Source organism: Phascolarctos cinereus, unplaced genomic scaffold (genome assembly GCF_003287225.1).
Source record: "Phascolarctos cinereus isolate Bilbo 61053 unplaced genomic scaffold, phaCin_HiC Scaffold_1;HRSCAF=81, whole genome shotgun sequence".
Taxonomy (NCBI): domain Eukaryota; kingdom Metazoa; phylum Chordata; class Mammalia; order Diprotodontia; family Phascolarctidae; genus Phascolarctos; species Phascolarctos cinereus.
In genome coordinates this window covers 232,396,165-232,415,973 of record NW_027555514.1, presented here as the reverse complement: position 1 = coordinate 232,415,973, position 19,809 = coordinate 232,396,165, and the positions used below count along the sequence as shown (strand labels likewise).

Genomic DNA, 19,809 nt, shown 5'->3' with positions numbered 1-19,809 from the left:
ATAGTTATATTGATAATCTAGGATATGATTGGGAAACTAGATAGGAGGGAATTGAGAAAACTTCCTTTTGGCAATTTCAGACAGACATCACTCTGTCCTTAAAAATTAAAAAAAAAAAAAACACCACCTTTCCAAGGTTAATACAGTCATCCCTTCCACATTGCAGGGGTTAAAGGCATGGTGCCTCTATGATTTGGAAAATCCGTGTAAAAATTTTTGGCCCTCTCTCTGTACCAGAGAATTCTGAATTATTATAATATTAAAAGATAAAATATGTTGATATTATACAATACTATACATAAAATTTATTCATTTCTGAGTTTTTAAACTTTTTCTGTGTCATCTGTGGCTTCTGCAAAACTTCCCCAAAATTTCCATTTAATTTCTTATGTCAACCCACAACATTGATAGGGAAAGTTGCAGTCTGGAAGGAATAACTGTACTACAGAAAATGGTAAATGCCTCTGGGGGACTTGAGGCCATCCTCTTAAAGAATACAGGAAAGATATATTAAGAAAACAAAGCAATAGATTCAGCTCTTTGATTTAAATGAGAATAAAGAAAAGGTAGCCACCAGGAATCCTTGAAAATAAGTTAAATTGATAACAATGGGCTTTAAAAGTTCTGGTATCTAATGGCCCTGAGTAAATTGACATTTTGAGTGGCATCACTTATCATTATAAAACCAGAGGTGATTTAACTTGATTAAGGTTTATCTTAAAACTAATTTAAGGTGAGGTGTGTTCCTTTGTTAGGGTAATTGTGATAGATTACAGCTTAATACAAACTGCAATTGCTATTTGGAATCAAGAAATTTGTTGGCTGTGTGACCTTAGGCATATTATTTTGCCTCTATTTATCTCAGTTTATCAATCTGTAAAGTGGATAAAAATAGCACCTAGCCTCCCCAGGTTGTTGGGAGAACCAAAAAATAAAATGATTGTAAAGTGTTTAAAGTTATGCCTCATATAAATTTTTAAATCATTGTATTAGAATTATTGTTAGAAATCAATTTTCTTTTAATCTGTACTCTCTAGGGTTATTGATTGAATTGTTAATAGGATGATGTAAAAATGTTTGAATACCATTTATTTAGAAATATAATATATAATGGTGAGAATTTTTGGTAAATTTGATATAGGAAAGATCTCTTAAGATGTCCTGATCTGTGAAATTAAAAGTCCTAAGATCTTACTGGATGTCATGAGTGAAATTCAATAAAGGTGGCCTGAGGCATATATTCTCTGAGCAAGATAACAGTTTATTAGGGTACAAATCTGACAGTAAAGTGCGTCTAATTTGGCTCAGTTAGCCAAAAGACCGTAAGTAGAAATATAGCTCCCTCCTATACCTTATAGAAATACAGAACAAAGATAGGGAACAAATAAATTATAATTGCTTACAGTATTGGCAGCATTATGGGGATGAGGTCAACATGACTGGTTACAGTTGGGTTGTGGGGGACAATATGATTGGGTAGAAATTGGGAATGAGAGGCTAGCAACAACTTTCTCCTTCCCTCCTGTGGCTAGGAAAAGGTCATTGTAAGCCAGACATCCTTGAAGGACAGCTTGATGGTATAAAGATACTAGATCAGACTCCCTAGTGTCTGCCTGCATTCCCCAAGAATAACAGATTTCCTTGGGACAAGAACACAACAGTGATTAGAAGAACTGGATTTCTAAACTTAACTCATTACAGGCTAGCTTAATTTCTGAACTAAGTTCAGAGACAAAGAACCATGACTTAAGTAGTTATAGGACAAAATCATCTAACTGTAAATAAGTTCAATTTTAAAAGGATACAGAATAAGGTTAATCTTATCAGAGCTCTGCTAATGGTTTACAGTGATTAAGTTTGAGGAACAGTGCTTGAGTCTTGCAAAACACTAGCAACTGGACAAAAGGTCAATACTTTAAGGTTTTGAGATCTACTCCCATGCCCAGGCTAGAGTGTGGTAATTAAATTTTAGTTAGGAATAATAATAATATATTTTTAAAGTTACCCACACCCATAAAATCACAAGTCTATCTAGAAATTACAAAGAGAAGAGATTCAATTCATATCTCTGCCCATTATGCCACATTTCTGTAAGAGTCATGAAACCTTAACTTTTTAGTATACTAGATAACTGCTCTGAGATTTAAAAACTACAGGGTAAGCCTTGCCAATTTGTGGAAGAAGTAGCAATTTAGAACATTTGACATTTAAACCTACTGATCTCATTAGCAAAAAAGGGAAAAATTCTAGTGAAGGAACATATAGAAAGTAGTGAGCAGCCTTCTAGAATTTTGTGTGTAAGAAACTTCACAGTGTGATTTAAATTGATGTTAATATGAGATAAATAATAATAGACAGTTACCAATCATACCCTAGTCCTAAGATGTTATATAGGTTTTCTAAGAAGCTAGTGCAGAACTCATAAGTTTGCTTAGTAACTTAAAAATGGTTTATGATTAGAAAACAAATGTAATCATCCTAGCCCTGTGTTGTGATTATTGAAATTTTGCTATTTAAGGTTAAATCTCATGGAACTTTAATTCAAGTATTGTTTTAAATTTTGATTTCATGTATTATTGTCTATATTGCAATGAAGACAACAGTTTACCTTTGCAAAGGAAATGTTAATGCTGCTCAAAGGGAATATGTTCTGAGGGTTGCCACAGGTCTGTGCCTAGGACAGTTGAAGGGATGACCTTGAAAAGGCAAAGGTGGGATCCTCTTAACTTAGCTTCGCATTGTGATATTTCCTCTCTGGACATGAAATTTTCCCACCTAGTTATTTCTGAGCTTGGTCTTGCTATTTTACGAATACTGTGAAACTTCGCTGTATGATTGGCTCTCAAAAGTGACTCTTGCCTAGATTCAAATAGAACTAGGGGAGTATTTCCCTTCTGCTATACTATGTCCCTCCTTTTTCCTTTCATAGAAAATTTCTATGTCAGAGCAGGTGAACACTAATTACATCTGATTTACTGTGGGCACATATTAAAAACACTAAGATGCCAGTAGGTAATAGCAATTCCTAACTAATTAAATAAAAGAGTTTTTTGAGCTTGTCACCTTCTTAAGAATTGTGTATTCATATATGAGAATAGGGGTTTTTTTTTACATAGTTCATTCTTTCAAGCTGATACAGTGATAATATCCTCCTAAGAGGGGGAATTACATTTAGATAAAGATGTAATGTAAAATGTTTCAAAACTGAATGGAGTGGAAGATTTATTTTTAAAGCTTAATTTAAAGAGTTTCAGAGCTTCTGTGATATTTTGATATCTGTGCCTTCTGTGATATTTTAAAATGTTTAGTTTTTGATTTCTTAACAGCATAACTATTTGCTAACATATCACAGCACAGTTATAAGTAGTAAAACACAAAAGGAAAACCTTTTATGTACCCTAGCTTACATGTTTACTTTGGCAAATATTAATCTTTATCCAGAAAGGCTCATCTCACAGGTCAGATCTTCATGGATCTCTCTTTTTTTCCCATTTTTCCTAATTAATAACTTTATTCACATCTTTTTAACAAATAGATTGCCTTTTGTTAAAAAACTGCATGCTTCATTTTAATAATAGTACTACTGTCGATTGTATTCAACCTGAGGTTTGTTCACATTAAAAATTGTCATTTGTATAACTGTCCTTGTATACATTCTTTCAGTTCTTTTTTTTTTTTTACTGCATCGCTTCATAGAAGTGTTCCTCTATTTCTTAGAAGTGCTCATTCAAGAAATATCTATTCCTTAGCAATAATCATTACATTTGTGTATCACAGTCTGGCAATTCCCCAATCATCAGCCCAATTATTTTTCTTCTTTTCTCTTTTTCCAGTGATTTTTAAAGTTAGGAATCTAGGTGCTCTCAGTGCTAGAGAAATTTTTAAAATGTCAACAAGATGCTTCTTTTTTTCCACCTTAGAGATAGTTCCCAAAGCCACAAAGAAAGTTTACCTGTCCTGTGGTCCAGCAATGAGTTCATGTGATATGCTGTAAATGTTGCCCTCCAGAAGGTACAGCAACTAAAGGAGAGAGGACAAGTGGATGGTCCCAATGGTCAGAATCTGGACAGGATTTTCCAGAACCTCTGTGAAATCATTCAGTGAGTCACTGAGCCTGCTGAACCCTTGCTTTCCATCTTTTCGGGAAAAGATTTCTTATTCCGCCATCTTGGCTCCCAGAAGTGGAACTCCTCATGGATCTCTTTTAAGATTCTCTCTTTAGCCTCTTGATAGTAGTGTCCATATGAGGTACAAGGTTTAGGTAACAACAGGTGAGATGTAAAAACTCAAATTCTTTGAAGTTTTGGATGAATTATGGGTTGCTGATACTTGAACTAGTTATTAGAATACCAAATGTAGGAGGGTGTACTAATTGATATTGAGGTCTGTTTTGCAAAACATCATAGTAGGAATATCTAAGAATCTCTACAAGTAAACTGAACTAGAGAAGCAGATCTTCTAGGAGAAGCCCTACTCTTCAGAGCTGCTCTGAGAACAGGCCTATTCACAAATGCCCCAAAGGAGATGTTTTCAGAAACCAGACAACTTCATGAGACATCTGAGCCCTAAACATGATATATTGATGAAGTGGACATTGGGAATGAGACTGAATGTTCAGCCTTCCTTCTCATTTCTTCCTCATGCACTGCTGTCTCTGTAAGGCCTACTTAGCAAAAGGGATGTCCCCCAATGGAGTTTTTTTCAATACATTGGTCGCAGGTGATCTCAAGATCAGTGGGTGGATCGTTATAAGATTAAACTTGATGGTTTGGGGGGCACCCTCTCTTAGATTAGTCTCATTAAAGTAGAATACCTGGGATAAAATTTCTTTAGTTCTTATTCCCATATATTGGGATTATGGCATTAGAAAAAACAGAGATACTAGCCCAAACTACATTACTCCATCAAGGGACCAGTGCCATGTCATAGGGCTTTCCTAGCCCTTTGCCTCATAATTTCCTTTTGGCTTTGATAAATTTCCTAAGAAACTCATGGTGTTTATAATGATTCAAATTTTCTTATTCACAGCATTTTTGCTTCTGTAATTGTTACCTCAGCTTTACTAAATATTGTGGTGTGATAGACATACATGATTTTTACTATAGTTTGATTTGTAACTTTAATCAGGCTAAGTGATTCACAGGATCAGAGGGGGTAATTGTGAAATGGAAAACTGATTTTTAAATCTATTTGCTAAGACTTAATCAAGTCAGCATAGATTTAATAGTCTTTCTCCCTGCGTGAATCTAAATACCTTACTCCTGCAAGTATACTCAGGTAACCTTAGGTCACTTAGGTCACAATTCTATGATTCTATTCTTGTGACTTGTACCTCTACCTTAATAACTTCACCCACTGCCCACAATCTGGAGAAAGTTATTTACAATTCAATTCCCATTGCCTATGACCTGAGAACTGATTCCATCTCCCAAAGACGTAACAAGGCGGAGCTAAGATGACACTTGTCTCACCTCCTTATTGAAAAAACTAGCCTATCAGAAGAAGACACACTTATGTTGCTTGAGATTTTGCTCTGTCATCTTGTTAATCGCTATAAAAGATCCTGTCATCCCTAACTTGAGTCTTGTCTTTGGCTTCTGAAGATTCTTTGACCATTTTTATTGGCAAATCCTAACCTTACTAATAAAGGAAACATGCTCAGAATGTTTACCTCATGCCTCAGTTTACCTTAATTTTTATCATGACACAGAATAAAGACCTTCAAATATGAAGGAAAGGGACATTCCCAAGTAAGATGGTAATGGGAAAGGTCCCAGAAGAACCCTCCTAGCTCTCCAACCAACACCTCAGTGATGATCTAAAACAGTACCAAATAAAACAAGAAGGTCAAGAAGACCAAGGAGGGATACCAGTAAGCTCCTCCATCCAGCCTAGGTCTCCATAAGAAAATTGCCAGAATCTTGAGGACTCCCCAAAAGAGAATGGGTCAGGGGACACAGAAACCAGCATGAGCTCTGATAAATGGAGCCTGAAGGCAGTGGAATCTCTGCCCTACACTGTCAAAGCCGTAGTGACCAGCTATTGATAAGGCCACTGCACTAGGATGTAGGGCTGGATAGAGTGTGCATACCCCAGGGCACTCTAGGCCAATTCTGCTGACAGAACCACAAATAGAAGATAGGTCCAGAACCATGGAGGGCATGGGGGGTGTTGGAAGAGGGACTCTGCAAGGCAACTCTGATGTGGAATTTTTCAAGAAGACAAAAAATGGGGCCATGATTAACACGCACAATCAGCCATTAGAAAATGGAGGCGAAAGCTAGGTATTGCAGTGGGGGGTAGGGCCTAGATATAGATACCTCATCTAGAACTGTGGATGAAATAGCATCTAGACTATCAAGGGTCTGGGACCCAAGAGGACTCATAAAAACTTAACGTTTTAATAGATGTCATCATACTAAATATTCACAATCTCCAAGCTACACGGAATAAAAATCTTTCAAAATACAGACACCGAGCAAAGAAGATCAAAATCTTGCAGAAACAGGATGAAGTGTCATAGGTATCTGGCCTACTGTTTGAGTTATACTAAGGATGCTTTCAAGTAAGCCTACAAAGGATGACCTTATAACCTAATCTTTCTTTGAAATTCCAAAAAAGCATTCATTTTATCCATCAGTGCAATAACCCATAGAACATTAAACAGAAAAGAAAGATAGAATGATAATAATTTATCCCCAAACCATTTCTATCTGAACCCCACCAAATTCTGAGGCTACCAATTTTTATGACCATTGTTTTAATTTGATTTTGTTAAAGAAATATTTGGTGTAGGTAACTTGTAATTTTTCTGTTATGTAAATCAAAAATTTTGTAAATTGGATCTTCTTATATCAGGACCCACTTGATTTCTCTATCACTCTAGCCAATAGCCTTAATGGTATTTAAATATTAAAGTCTTTATGTGATTTAAGTACTAAATATACTCCCTTGTGGTATCATGATACATGTGGTATAAGTCATTATTTGAGAGAGGTTTGTGCAAAAGGGTAGTTCCTCTGACTATTCAGTTACCTGCTCATTCTTTATAGGCATTGTCATTGAAAGTCGGGGTTGAAGTTTGGGCAAAATGTGTTCTTTCATTTTGTTATTCATCTCCTCTTGGTTTTTTGAAGCTGAAGCAAGGGTGTGCCTTTTTTCATTAATATCATTCTGTGTAAATCTGCAAGGAAAAACAAATTGTGACTTCTAAGCACCAAATTATAATCTAGAACAGGCTTGTAGGAACACACACACACACACACTTAACTGTTATTTTACCTGACTGAGGAATGAGTCATTCTAATTAATTACATGTATATAGAATGGGTTCATTCAAGAATACTGTCCCCCCAAAATAATCATTTCTCGTTGGTTTGTTTTGCCCCAACTCAGAATTCCCTCTAGTTCAAATATAGCTCATGGCCATTTCCCCATAGATAAAAGTAAAAGATTTTCCAATCCCTCTACAAGCACTTAAGGTAACAGTGCATATTGAGTACAGGACAGCTTTTATTCCACCCCACAGAAAATGCAGAAAACACAAAAGACTCACAAGAGTTCGTAGACAAGGCAGAAAATACACAAAGCATACTTATATAATTATCCTCCCTCTCCTGTGAGTCCTACTTTCACCAAGTACTATGTTGTTTTCCAGACTTGCAGTGGCACATGTGGATTGAACTTACCCTGAAAGGAAATTGTTCTTGGGGTTGCAGGATGAGCAATCACTCAACACTGCAATGTGTCTCATTTTCCCCACAAGTACCCCATGCGACATCCAGTCTTATGGTACTATTCTGAGGTTTACAATCTTCCCAGAATGGAAACAAATGAATTTGAGGTTTTTGTACAGAAAATCTACTGCCCATCAGAAATGCAATATCCCAACAGCTCTATTATTCTATAAGTCAGGGAAGAGTCTAGGTCTTTTTTTCTCCTGAGTCATGGCTCTAGTTGCTCATGCTGTTTTTCTAATTCTGGGGACCACTTATAATCTTCTTTTTCCCAGCAGGATAATATTTCCCAGGAAGTTTGGGGTTTTTTTTTCCCACAGAGGACTGGATTCTTAGATCTTTTCTTTCCAAAACTTTGTTTTTACCTAGTAACTCCTCTTCTTTCTTTAAAAGGTTGTATCCTAAACCTCTCAAACTTGAGGTTGCTAGAAAGGCCACCCGAAAGTGGCATTGCCTAGGAATTACCCTTCTCTCTCTCTCTAGAAGGCTGGATTCTGGAGCTGTATAAGTTGGGGTTGCTAACAAGACAACCCCAAGGCTGGTACTACTTCACCATATGATCTGCCTTTCTAGAGTTGCCATCTCTTGGGCTGAGATATCATATTACTGCCTCTCCAAGACTAGGAAAGTAAAGCAAAACCTGGGATCCAAGAACTCACCTCTCATGCTACATAGGAAAACATACCTATAGCTTTCATGTGTTTCTGCCCAAATGTAACTACTGGCAGCTTCTTACCCCCAGGCCAAGGGCCACTCTTCTTAACTCTATTGCTATTTCAGGATTTTTTTAAAGGGGCAGTCAGAAATACAGAAAAGTCCTGACTGTAACGAATATGGTGTTTTATTGACTTTACACAAGGAGGAGCTTCTATCCCAACAGCAAAATCAATCAAATCATCACTCTCATGAAGGAAGCATATGAGAGAACACTAAGGTTTCTATCAACTGATGCAGAGTGAACAGAATCAGAAAAATTTACAAAGTAGCAGCAATATTATAAAGATAAATAACTTCGAAAGATTTGCAAACTCTGATCAAGGCAATGACTAAACACGATTCCAGAGGGACTGAATGAGGATTCAGTGTTTTAAATTCTCTCCTTGATATCAGTGGACATGTCCCCACTTCCTCCTTAGAGACCCAAAGTTCCAAAGACTCATTAACAGTGGATCTAGCCAAGATTAGAGAATTTTACCAATCAGCCCCTTAACCTAATATTTTGATTAACAGAGAAAGTATATATACCTTCCACTAAGGTTCACCTCTGATGCCTTATCAGAAGGTGACTGGATTTTTTAAAGTTATGTCAGCATGAGACAGGTAGGCAGCGCAGTGGATAGAACACAGGTCCTGGATTCAGGAGGACCTGAGTTCAAATCCAGCCTCAGACACATAACACTTACTAGCTGTGTGACCCTGGGCAAGTCACTTAACCCCATTGCCTAGCCACAAACTAAATAAATAGAAATAAAATTATGTCAGGAGAGTACAACTTCAATAGGTCATACTAGAACTGGAGAGGTTTTTGGAGTATGAACCTGGTAACTGATTTTTGACTCTGTTTTCCAAGAGTCTGACTTGATAAATGTGGACATTCTCACTGAAATCTTAGCCAGTAAACAATGGAATTTTTTCAGACACAAAAAAAATGTCATGAAAATTGTCTAATAAGGTGTGTCAAGGTTGTAACTGTGTCCATGGAAGGATCATCCACAATGATTAAATCATTGGTCTTTTGAAGTGTCTTTTCAAATATAAAAATTTGTCATAGAAGTTTGACTGGATCTTGCCCAATGAGAGTTTGCTGATCTTCTACATTGGCAAAATGAAGGAGGAAGAAGAAGAGAAAGAACGAGGGAAGCAAGGAAGGAGGGAAAAGAAAAAAAGAGAAAAAGAGAGGAAAGGAAAGAAGGAAGGAAGGCAAGAAGGAAGGAAAAAGAAAGAAAAAAAGGAAGAGAAGAAAGGAAGAAAAAGGAAAAGGAAAGGAAAAGAAAATATAGTGATTTCAAGAATCAGCTCAGTTGATACCTACTCTATAAGGCCTATATTGTAGCCCTCTTTCCACCTTTAAATTTATTTTACTTTGCATTTATTCACCTGTGCATATGTAATGTCCAATCCCTCACCCCAACTGACCTCCAAAATAGAAGCTCCCTGGGGCAAGAACTCTTTTGTTTTTGTTCTTTGAATATTTATTGTCTTCCATATAATAACCACTTAATGAGTTTTTTTTAACTGAAATGAATTTCTATATTAGAGGAATATTTGCTAAAATACACAGGGTTACTTTTTTTTTCAAAGACAAAGTTTGTTTAATACCACATCTATAAAGCACAAGTACCTTTCATCTGGTGTTTCTAAAATCACCAGTCATGCCTCAGCTCATCACTATGAGCAACAATTTTCATATGAGTGATTACTTCTAGCTTAAAGAAAACTGCCTTTTGCCTCATGATGGAAAATGCTATCCACACCCAAAGAAAGAACTATGGAATTCGAATGCAGATCGAAGTATACTATTTGCTATTTTTTTTCTCTTCTGTTGAGTTTTGTTTCCTCTTTCTGGTGGTTCCTCCTATTGGGTTCTAATTTTTACTTACAACATCACTAATGTGAAAATATGTTTAATAGGAATGTATATGTATAGCCTGTATCAGATTGTGCACCGGCTTGGGGAGGGTGGTGGGGAGGAAGGGGAAGAAAAATTTTAAACTCAAAAGCACATGGAAGTGATTGTTGATAAATCAAAAGAAAGCTGCCTTTTAAAATAGATCCTTTCAATTACACACAATTAAAAAGGTTTTGCACTCACACAATTAATTCAAGTAGGATAAGATGAGAAGACAAGAGGAGTGAGGGGGGTGGAATCATATATTAGTAATAGGATGGTCCTCCAAATCATGCCATCAGCCAGGCAGAAATTCCCAGCGTCTGTCTACTCATCATACCAAAGGAATGGCATGAGGCGGCCAATAGGACTCATAGACCAGCCCTCTCAGCCTAAGAGGGGTTGGGGACAAATGGAGAGATTGCAGCTGGAACCATGGAGAAGAATGGAAACACATAGCTGGGGCAGAACCAAATGTGAAAGTACGGCCAGTGGGCTAGAGGAGGAGGGAAATACGTTGAAATTCCACCCCCAGGTGCAAAGGAATTGACCTGGAAGAGAATGGAGGAAAGTGGAGCCAGGGTAGCATTCCAGCAGTCTTTATGCTGAACTCTTGCGTAGCTATGGGTTGACCAGCTCACCTCTCCCCAGTGGCAACGGAGCTGGAACAGGAGCCCTAGAAACTGAGGACAAACATTTCAAGCCTGCCAATGCTCTTCAGAGGTGCAGGAATGAAGTTTGTTTGGAGATTTGAAAATCCTCTTCCCCTGCTGTTCTGGAACCTGAAATCCCCTTCCTTTCATCCACCTCAGTTACGAACTTGCTTTTCCTCTTCCTTAATGAAGAGAAGTGAAGTCAATTACTCTCTTCTACCCCTTTGCTTTCGTAGCTACAGACAGGCAGGGCCATATTTGGAACAGATATCCCAGTCAAGATATTGTTTTAGGTTTCTTTCTCAGTATGTATGTGACAATTTATTAAAAGACAGAACAGCTATTTGAATCTGTGCCAAGTCCACTTTCATGAATCTAAGTAGAAAGACTGGGCAAAGAGGCTGAATCAATGTGGTCAGGGAGTAGATTCAAATCACTGAGATTTTATAAACCCAATTTGGCTTCTTGCCAGTGAAAACTGGCTTGGGGGTTCAAACCACATATTTAACAGAGATTTTAGAGAGCTTGATGGAGAAAGAGAATACTGCTTGGGGGCCAGATCCCTGCTGAGATGCAAACCAAACAGATAAGACCCAATCTGTAAGTGTGTAAAATACAGGAAATGTTTGCTTTCCTTTTCCCACCCCTGGTTGCCCGATTTTTTTAAAATTTATTTTATTTTTAGCAAGCTGGGGTTTTAAAAGAAAGCCATGGCCCTATAAAGGGAGGAGGAATTAGTTGCTGGGAAAAGGAAAGTCATGTCCCCAGTGGAGGGGTGAACTGAAAGAAAGACATGGCTCCATGAAAGGCAGAGGAAGGGAGTTCCTCCCCAGCAAATTGACGACTCAACCTGTCTTGCTCTCCAGGGCCAAAATGATTACAATGCTTAAATATGTGCCTAGTTGCTCAATCTTAATAGGTTTTTACTTAAGGAGTATTCACATTCTATTGTTGTTGCCTAATCTTTTTTTTTTCAGTCATGTCTGACTATTCCTGACCTCATTTGGGGTCTTCTTAGAAAAGATACTGGAGTGGTTTGCCATTACTTTTCCAGTTCATTTTACAGATGAGGAAACTGAGGCAAACAGGGTTAAGTGATTTGCCTGGGGTCACACAGCTATTAAGTGTCTGAGGCTGCATTTGAACTCAGCTCACATTCTAAAGGACCACTGATTTAGAGATGAAAGGGAATATAGAAAGCCTCCAATCTTACCCTTCATTTTAGAGGGAGACAAACAAATAGTGAATAGCATAGTCAAGATCTGAACCCAGGTCTTCTGTCTGTAAAGCTGGTGTTCTCTCCACTACACTCCACAGCTCTCTTCTCACAATCTGATATATGTAGAAGGAACTTTGGTGTAGAGATTCAAATCAGACCCCACACAATGCCAATTATGTTCATGTAATTTTATTTCATCTTCTATATATAGTTCACAATGTATTTTTAGCCTGTTTCTGTAATGGCATCCTCATTTTATTTCAAACCCCATGCTTTATACAGTGTAACCTGACCAAAACTAACTTCAATGTATTTTCTCACCTTTATCCTCATCTCTCACCTGGTTGCCCTACTTTGGGATTTCTCTAACTGACTTCTCCACCACGTCCCATGTTATTGGGATAGCTACCTTCTTGTAAGATCCCATCAGCCTTGGTAACCCACTTCATCACTACTCTTTCCCTCTCTGATTGGAGGGTGGGGTCATGAACACTAAACCTACATTTACAGCTCAGACATCTCCATATCTCTTACCTCCCATCAGGCATCTTCTCCTCCCCCTCCCCCCAACCCTCCCCTTCAGCTTTTTATGTTTTGTCTTCCTCCATTATTAGATTGTAAGCTTCTTGAGGGCAAGGATTATCTTCCTTCTTTCTTTCTTCCTTCCTTCCTTCCTTCCTTTCTTTCTTTCTCTCCCTTTCTTTCTCTTTCTCTCCCTTTCTTTCTCTCTCTTTCTTCTTTTCTTTTCTTTTCTTTTTTCTTTCTTTCTTTTTCTTTCTTTCTTTCTTTCTTTCTTTCTTTCTTTCTTTCTCTTTCTTTCTTTCTTTCTTTCTTTCTTCCTTCCTTCCTTCCCTAGCACTTAACACAGTGCCAAGAGCCTTTTGTTATTCAGTCATTTTTTAGTTATGTCTGATTCTTTGCAACCTCCATTTGGGGTTTTCTTAGCAAAGATCAATATTGGAGTGATTTGCCATTTTCTGCTCCAGCTCATTTTACATATGAGAAAACCGAGGCAAACAGACTTGTCCAGGGTCACACAGCTAGTAAGTGTCTGAGTCCAGATTTGAACTCAGAAAGACAGTCTTCCTGACTCCAGGCCCAGCACTCTTATCTACTGCATCACCTAGCTGCCCTACCACGAACATAGTAGGTGCTTAATAAATATTTTTTGACTATTGATGATAATATGAGTCAACAGTGTGTGACATATAGCAGCCAAAAAAAATATTGTGACTTTGTGCTACATTAAAAGAGGCAGTGTACCCTAGAGAGATGTGAAAATCCTACTGTACTCTGCCCTGGTCTGACCAAATATAGAATAGTGTGTTTATTTCTCGGCACCGCATTTTAGAAAGGACATAAATAAGCAAAAGCATGTCCAGAAGAGGATAAAGAGGATAGTGTAATATAATGCAACAAAAGGACAAAAGAACTTGGGAATATTTTTCCTGGGAGAGAGAAGGCTTAGGGAAACAATCATTTTCTTCAAGCATTTGAAGGACTCCAATGGTATGGAAAAAGGTTTAGACTTGTTCTGCTTGGCCCCTAAAGAAAGAAATAGGAGCAAAAGTCAAGGGAGGCTGATTTTAATTTAATATAAGAGAAAACTTCCTAACAGAGTTGTCCAGAAATGAAGCAGGCTTTCTTGAGATATAGTTAGCTCTTTTTGACTAAAGGTCTTCTAGGAGAGGCTCTTGGGATAGGGATCCTCTTGATGAGAAAAACAGGGGCCCCTCTATCCTAGGTAAATGGACTGGGCAATGAGATGATGAGATTCAAATAGGCGGGTCAATGAAATACTGAAACTACCAGGGGCCCCTTTGCCCCAGGCAAATGGGCTAAACAACGGAATGATGTGCCCAAAACTCTGAGCTACCACTACCACCTGCTAGTCCTTGGTTACTTCACTTTTCTGTCCTTAATTACCTCATCTCCTTGGCCATAGCAGGTTTTCCTCTGTAAGAATCCCTAGCTTCTCCTAGCTAGCTGGCCATCTCCCTTAAGGAGCTGCCTCCCTTAGTGGGCTACCTCCCTTAAGGGGCTGCTACCTCTCGAAGGTGGTGGCTTGGTGTGTTACCCAGAATAAATGTCTTTACTTGATTTGGAGATGGCCTGAGTAAATTCTTTTGAGATAACACCACAATACACACACACCTTGCGCCTCATCAATTTGGTGACCCTGCACCTCATCACTTAGTCAAATTAAGGGTAGACCAATCACTGAGGACCCTTCCAACCTAAAGCACTGCCCTTTTCACTTGGGTGAAGGAAGGCCATGATCATTATGCAACAAAATCCTATACTTGGCCTAGGAAAAAAAGAGATTTTGAATTTAAGGTGGGTAGACATTAAACTTTCGCCATCTGCTATACACCAAGACTGCAGGAAATGAGCCCTGTCCCAGCTGCTTGAGGCAGGGCTTTATTAAGAAAAATGAAATCTTTATGATCCCATGTTAGGTACTCAACCTCAAAGCTAGCTCAGTATCTTTGCAGCAGGCCTCTGAGACACCACAAGCGATGCCCACTTGAAGTGGAAAAACTCAGATGAATTGCCAAAATTGTAGGAAAAGAAATTATGCTACTCCTTGTAAAAACTCAAATTAACATTCAAGTAAATGAACTTGCCAATTTCCTCTTTTGTTGTTTGTTTTGTTAAACTCCCCTAGACATTTTGCTGAGTCCTCAGAGCCATGTTTTAAAAAGGGTGAAGACAAGTAGATTTAAGAGTTTCTTTCTATTAAAATTCCAAAGTACAATAGGTAGGTATCTCCCCAACAGCAGCATAATTTAGCCTCGAGCTTAGCGAGCAGGGTTTTATTGACTGTGACATACCGACATTGACCATCCTTTTTAAAGCAGGAATGACCCAGCTGCAAGTGACAGGTCTTACCTCAGTGCTGAAGGGAAATTCTGAGGAAAACAAATAGGCAAGCTATGGATTTGGACCGTTCTCATGTTCCGAGCCCCATTCCTCTTTGTAACATAATCGATAGTGGTAGACAAGGCGACCTTGCTTGGATCCGGCTTCCCTGTGTTCATCATGGAAGTGTTGATGAAAGGCAGCGGAAAGCATGAGATTGGCATGGTTCCCAGTGTAGATAATTGTGAACTGCAGTGCACCAGACTGAACTGTAAATCAAACAAGAGACTCAGTCTGATTTCATGTACAGTTTTTAATAACTATTTCAGTTACTAATGATGGCTCAAATCACATTTTTTTGACCAGTGGACTATTTTTTCTTTCCCTTGGTGACCACATTAGCTCCCATGCGTTTAATCATCATCTCTATACAGATCTTTATACCCAGCCCCAGTCTCTCACAAGCTCTGCGTCTCCAGTTGCATGTTGGATGTTTTAAACTCGTTGCCTATTAACATCTCAGATTGAATATGAACAAAAGAGAACTCATTATCTTTCCCAAAAATCTACCCCTCTTTCAAACTTCCCCATTTCTATCATAGGCATCCTTGTAGTCATTCAGGTTCACAACTTCAGGGCCATCTCTGGCTCCTCACAGTTCCTCATCCTACATGTCCCATTTCATTGTCAGTACCTTCAGAATATCTCTCCCATCCATCTCCTTCTCTCCATTCGCATGGCCACCATCTTGGTCCAGACCCTCATCATATCTTGACTGTGTTATTGCAATAGCAGATGTGAGCAAAGGAAAGGCAAAAGAAAAATTCAAGGGATTTGGAGGAAATGGTAAAAAATACCAGATGGAAAAATGCTATCCATCTCCAGAGAAAGAACTGATGAAGTCTGAACACAGATTGAAGCATACTTTTTTTAAACTTTATTTTTCTTTTTGAGGTTTTTTTTTTTTGGTCTGTGTTTTCTTTCACAACATGACTAATATGGAAATATGTTTTGCATGACTGCACATGTATAACCTATATCAAATTGCTTGCCTTCTCAATGAGGAATGAAAGAAGGGAGGGAAGTAGAGAATTTGATACTCCAAAATTTTAAAAAATGAATGTTAAAAATTGTTTTACATGTAATTGGGGAAAAATAAAATATTAAATAAATATATTTTTTAAAAATTAAAAAATAATTCAAATGTCCAAAAAAAAAAAGAAGTCCTATATGGCTGGAGCAGAAGATATATGGAGGTAAGAGAGCAATGGGAGATAAAAGAGAGGAAAGTTCAGAGTACAGAACACCTTGAATGTCAGACTAAGGAATTTGGGCTCACCTTATGTGCTGCCCACCAGTTTAGAGATTTGGGACTCGTTAAGAAATCATCTAGTCCAACCTCTTCACATGACAGATTAAAAAACCGAGGTCCAGCTAAGTTAACTGACTTGCCTGAAGTCACATAGGTAAGAAGAAGTAGAACCAGGATTCAAACCCAGTAGGAAACTGTTTTTGGTGCAGCGGAGTTACGTGATCAGAACTATGAATTAAGAACATTCATCTGGCAAGAGGGTGTAAGATGGATCAAAGACATCACAAACTGGTGGCAAAGAAATTATTGCGAGTTAAGACAGATCAGTGGCGACTACAAGAGTCCAAATGAGAGTTTATTAAGCACAAAGGCAACGGAAAGAGCATTGGCTCTGGACTCAAGGGATCTAGGTTCAAAAAGATGTTTACCTCTTTACTTATATAAATCGTTAAGCTAGCTTGGGCCTCAGTTTCCTCATTCCAGGCTTGTACTAAGGAAGATCTGAGTTTACATTCACTGTCAGATACATAGCAACTGTGTGACCCTGGGCAAGTCACTTAACCTCTGTCTGCCTCAGTTTCCTCATCTGTAAAATGGGGATAATCATCGCAACTACACCCCAAGTTTATAGGGTTTGCAAACCTTAAAGCATTACAGAAATATATAAATATAATATATAAATATAAATAATATAAATGTAAATAAATATAATATTAATATACATATAAAAATATAACATAATTACATAGATATTTATATTAAACAAATATCATTATTATTGTTGTTGTTAACATTAAAATGAGAGGGTTGGATTAAATGGCTTCTGGGGTTCCTTCCATCTTTAAATACATGATTTTACAATACTAGGATTTGGTCTGGAGGCAAAGGGTAAATGAGGGATTCACCATTGTTCTCACCTCCAGAGATGGGATCAGCAGGCATAAGGGGCACTTGCAGGAAATACCTGTAACAGACTTCTTGGCAGATGCTAATATCCAAATATCAAATGTGCATCACCCATTTCACAGTCAAAACTCAATTATCCAAGAAATTTTGCTGCTCTGAGAAATATTTCCAAATGACGACCTATTCCACTATCCCTGTTCTGTCTTCCTGATATACCTGCCTCTCATCACACGAGTTCAAATGACAGCTCTTTGTGGGAATAAAAAAAAAAAAGAACTTGTTGGTAGAGAATAAGTCAGAAACACAGAGGGCAAGTGAACAGCTTTGGTCTTCCCCAATGCTCTCATCCTCCATTTCCAAAGATGGTGAGAGTCAATCATTATATGTTGGGTTCGTTGATTGGGTTTCTATCACCTGCATGGTTCAGTCCTGTCATTCTCAAAACTAGAGCTGTGGAAAGTTATCTGACAGAGCAGGCCACATGCAAGCATTGTTTTAGCTTCCCTGTTGGCCCTTAGAGGCAAAGCCCACCTCCTGCAGCTCCCCAAAAGTAGACAAAAGAAACACAGCACAGAAGGAAGCACTTGGTACCAGCAGGGAAATAAGGAATCATGGCGTGGCCTCCACTTGGTCAGGTCTAAATGTGGCTCCAGACCATTCAACAAACTCCAGGAGCTCCTTAGTGCCTCTAGGAGGAATTTAAATTCCTTTGTCAGGCATTTAAAGTCCTCTCACAAGGAATTTCTGAAGAAGACACCAAGAAGAAGAACAGTGTTGTTACAGCCATGTTAAAGATGCAATATACTTTTAAAGACTGCTAAATCCAGTTATGTACACAGTCCTCTTTTTCTACATTTCTTTGAAAACAGAAATGCTTATGTTTGCTGATGACTGCCAAGTTTACGATAAAAAATTATTTTTAAAAAGGCTTTCATAATATGATTAATGTGGAAATATGTTTTACATGATTGCACATATATAACCTATATCAAATTGCTTACTGTTTTAGAAAGAGGAGAGGGGAAAGGAGGTATGGAAAAAAATTGGAACTCAAAATTCTTAAAAAATGAATGTTTAAAATTGATTTTACGTGTAATTGGGAAAAAATAAGATACTATTACAAATAATAAAGTCCTTTACAATATGATCCCCAATCTACCGACTGGTTATATATTACCCTTTTTCCACACTCTACAATCCAGCCAAACTCTTATTTTTTGCTGTTCTTCATACGGAAACTCCAGGTCCCCTCCCCATGCCCATGCCTGGAATGCAATCCCTCCTCACCTTCATCTCTGAGAATCCCTTGTCTCAATTCAAGCACCACCCCTCTACATGAAGCTTTTTCTGATTTGCTCTCTGAACCCCCTTCCCAATACTCTTCCCCTAGTGCCTTCTCTACCAAAATCACCTCTTATTCATTATTCATTTATCTGACAATAAAAAACCAATGTTAGTCCCAAGAGACTAGGGTGCTATACCCGTTCTCTCTCCCTAAGGGGACTCCTTGCCCTAGCACCCTCTCTCCCCATGACACACACACAGAATAAAAGACTTGGTTCTGACTTGGAGGACCTGAGTCCAATAAGGCTCAGGAACTTAGTTCAGTTAAAGGTGAATATTAATTCACTAAATTCAATTCAATAATTCCATTCAATTCAACAAATAAGATGCATGTTAATGAAAGGAGTGATGATAATAATTGATGCTCTTAATGGAATAAGACATTTTTCCTTTGTAAAAATAAAGGCATGGGGCAGGTAGGTGGCACAGTAGATAGAGCACTGGCTCAGATGTGACCTCAGACACTTGACACTTACTAGCTGTGTGACCCTGGGCAAGTCACTTAACCCCAATTGCCTTACCAAAAAAAAAATAGGCATAATAGTCGTTACTCTAAGGCCAGCTCTCTATCCATCATTTCATGCTACATGACATATAATAGATGTCTGTGTATTAGTATGATTTAGTGAGGTTCGGATTCGCTCCTATAAATGACACTCTCCAATGCACCAGAAAATAATAGGAAATAGATAATTTATTTAGAAGAAGCAAAGCACAGATAGTTTGAATTTGCATAGAAAGCATAAATAATAAGAACAATCAATAATATAGCACCGATCAAGAGAGTCGGTAATGGAAGAGAATACATCACCAATTCAAGGGAACCTCCAAAGTCAATCAACGGCTGGGAGCCCCGTTGCAGCCAGTACAAACTTGAATTGTGTAAAGATTTTCCCGGGCGAAGCGTCCTTCCCGCGGGTGAGGCTCAGCGGGCTTACAGGACGCAGTGTTTTTATATTGTTCTAAACAAAGAAGGCTTGGGGCCAAGAACCCCTTTTTGATGCTTGCGCTATTCATGGTTTGTCCAATACACATCTGACCTTAGCCACGCTCCCATCCGCCTGAGGCTTGGTATTTTGTTTTTTGATAACATCACGTCTCACAAGGAGAGGAGCCAACCCTCCATGTCAACGTGACCTAGGAATGGCTAGTTCCTGGAATGCTAGGCC

General features: G+C 38.3%; 1 protein-coding gene across 1 annotated transcript in view; it reads right to left on the bottom strand.

Annotated features, from left to right (window-relative positions):
- LOC110211068 (uncharacterized) overlaps window positions 1–19,809 on the bottom strand; it is a 67,202-nt gene that overhangs the window by 12,825 nt on the left and 34,568 nt on the right. Inside the window, exons 2-3 of the mRNA XM_020990265.2 lie at window positions 15,109–15,347; window positions 7,036–7,183 (exon numbers count right to left, since the gene is read on the bottom strand). Coding sequence (XP_020845924.1) covers window positions 7,036–7,183; window positions 15,109–15,302 — 342 coding nt within the window. The 5' untranslated portion in view covers window positions 15,303–15,347. The remainder of the gene's footprint in view (window positions 1–7,035; window positions 7,184–15,108; window positions 15,348–19,809) is intronic.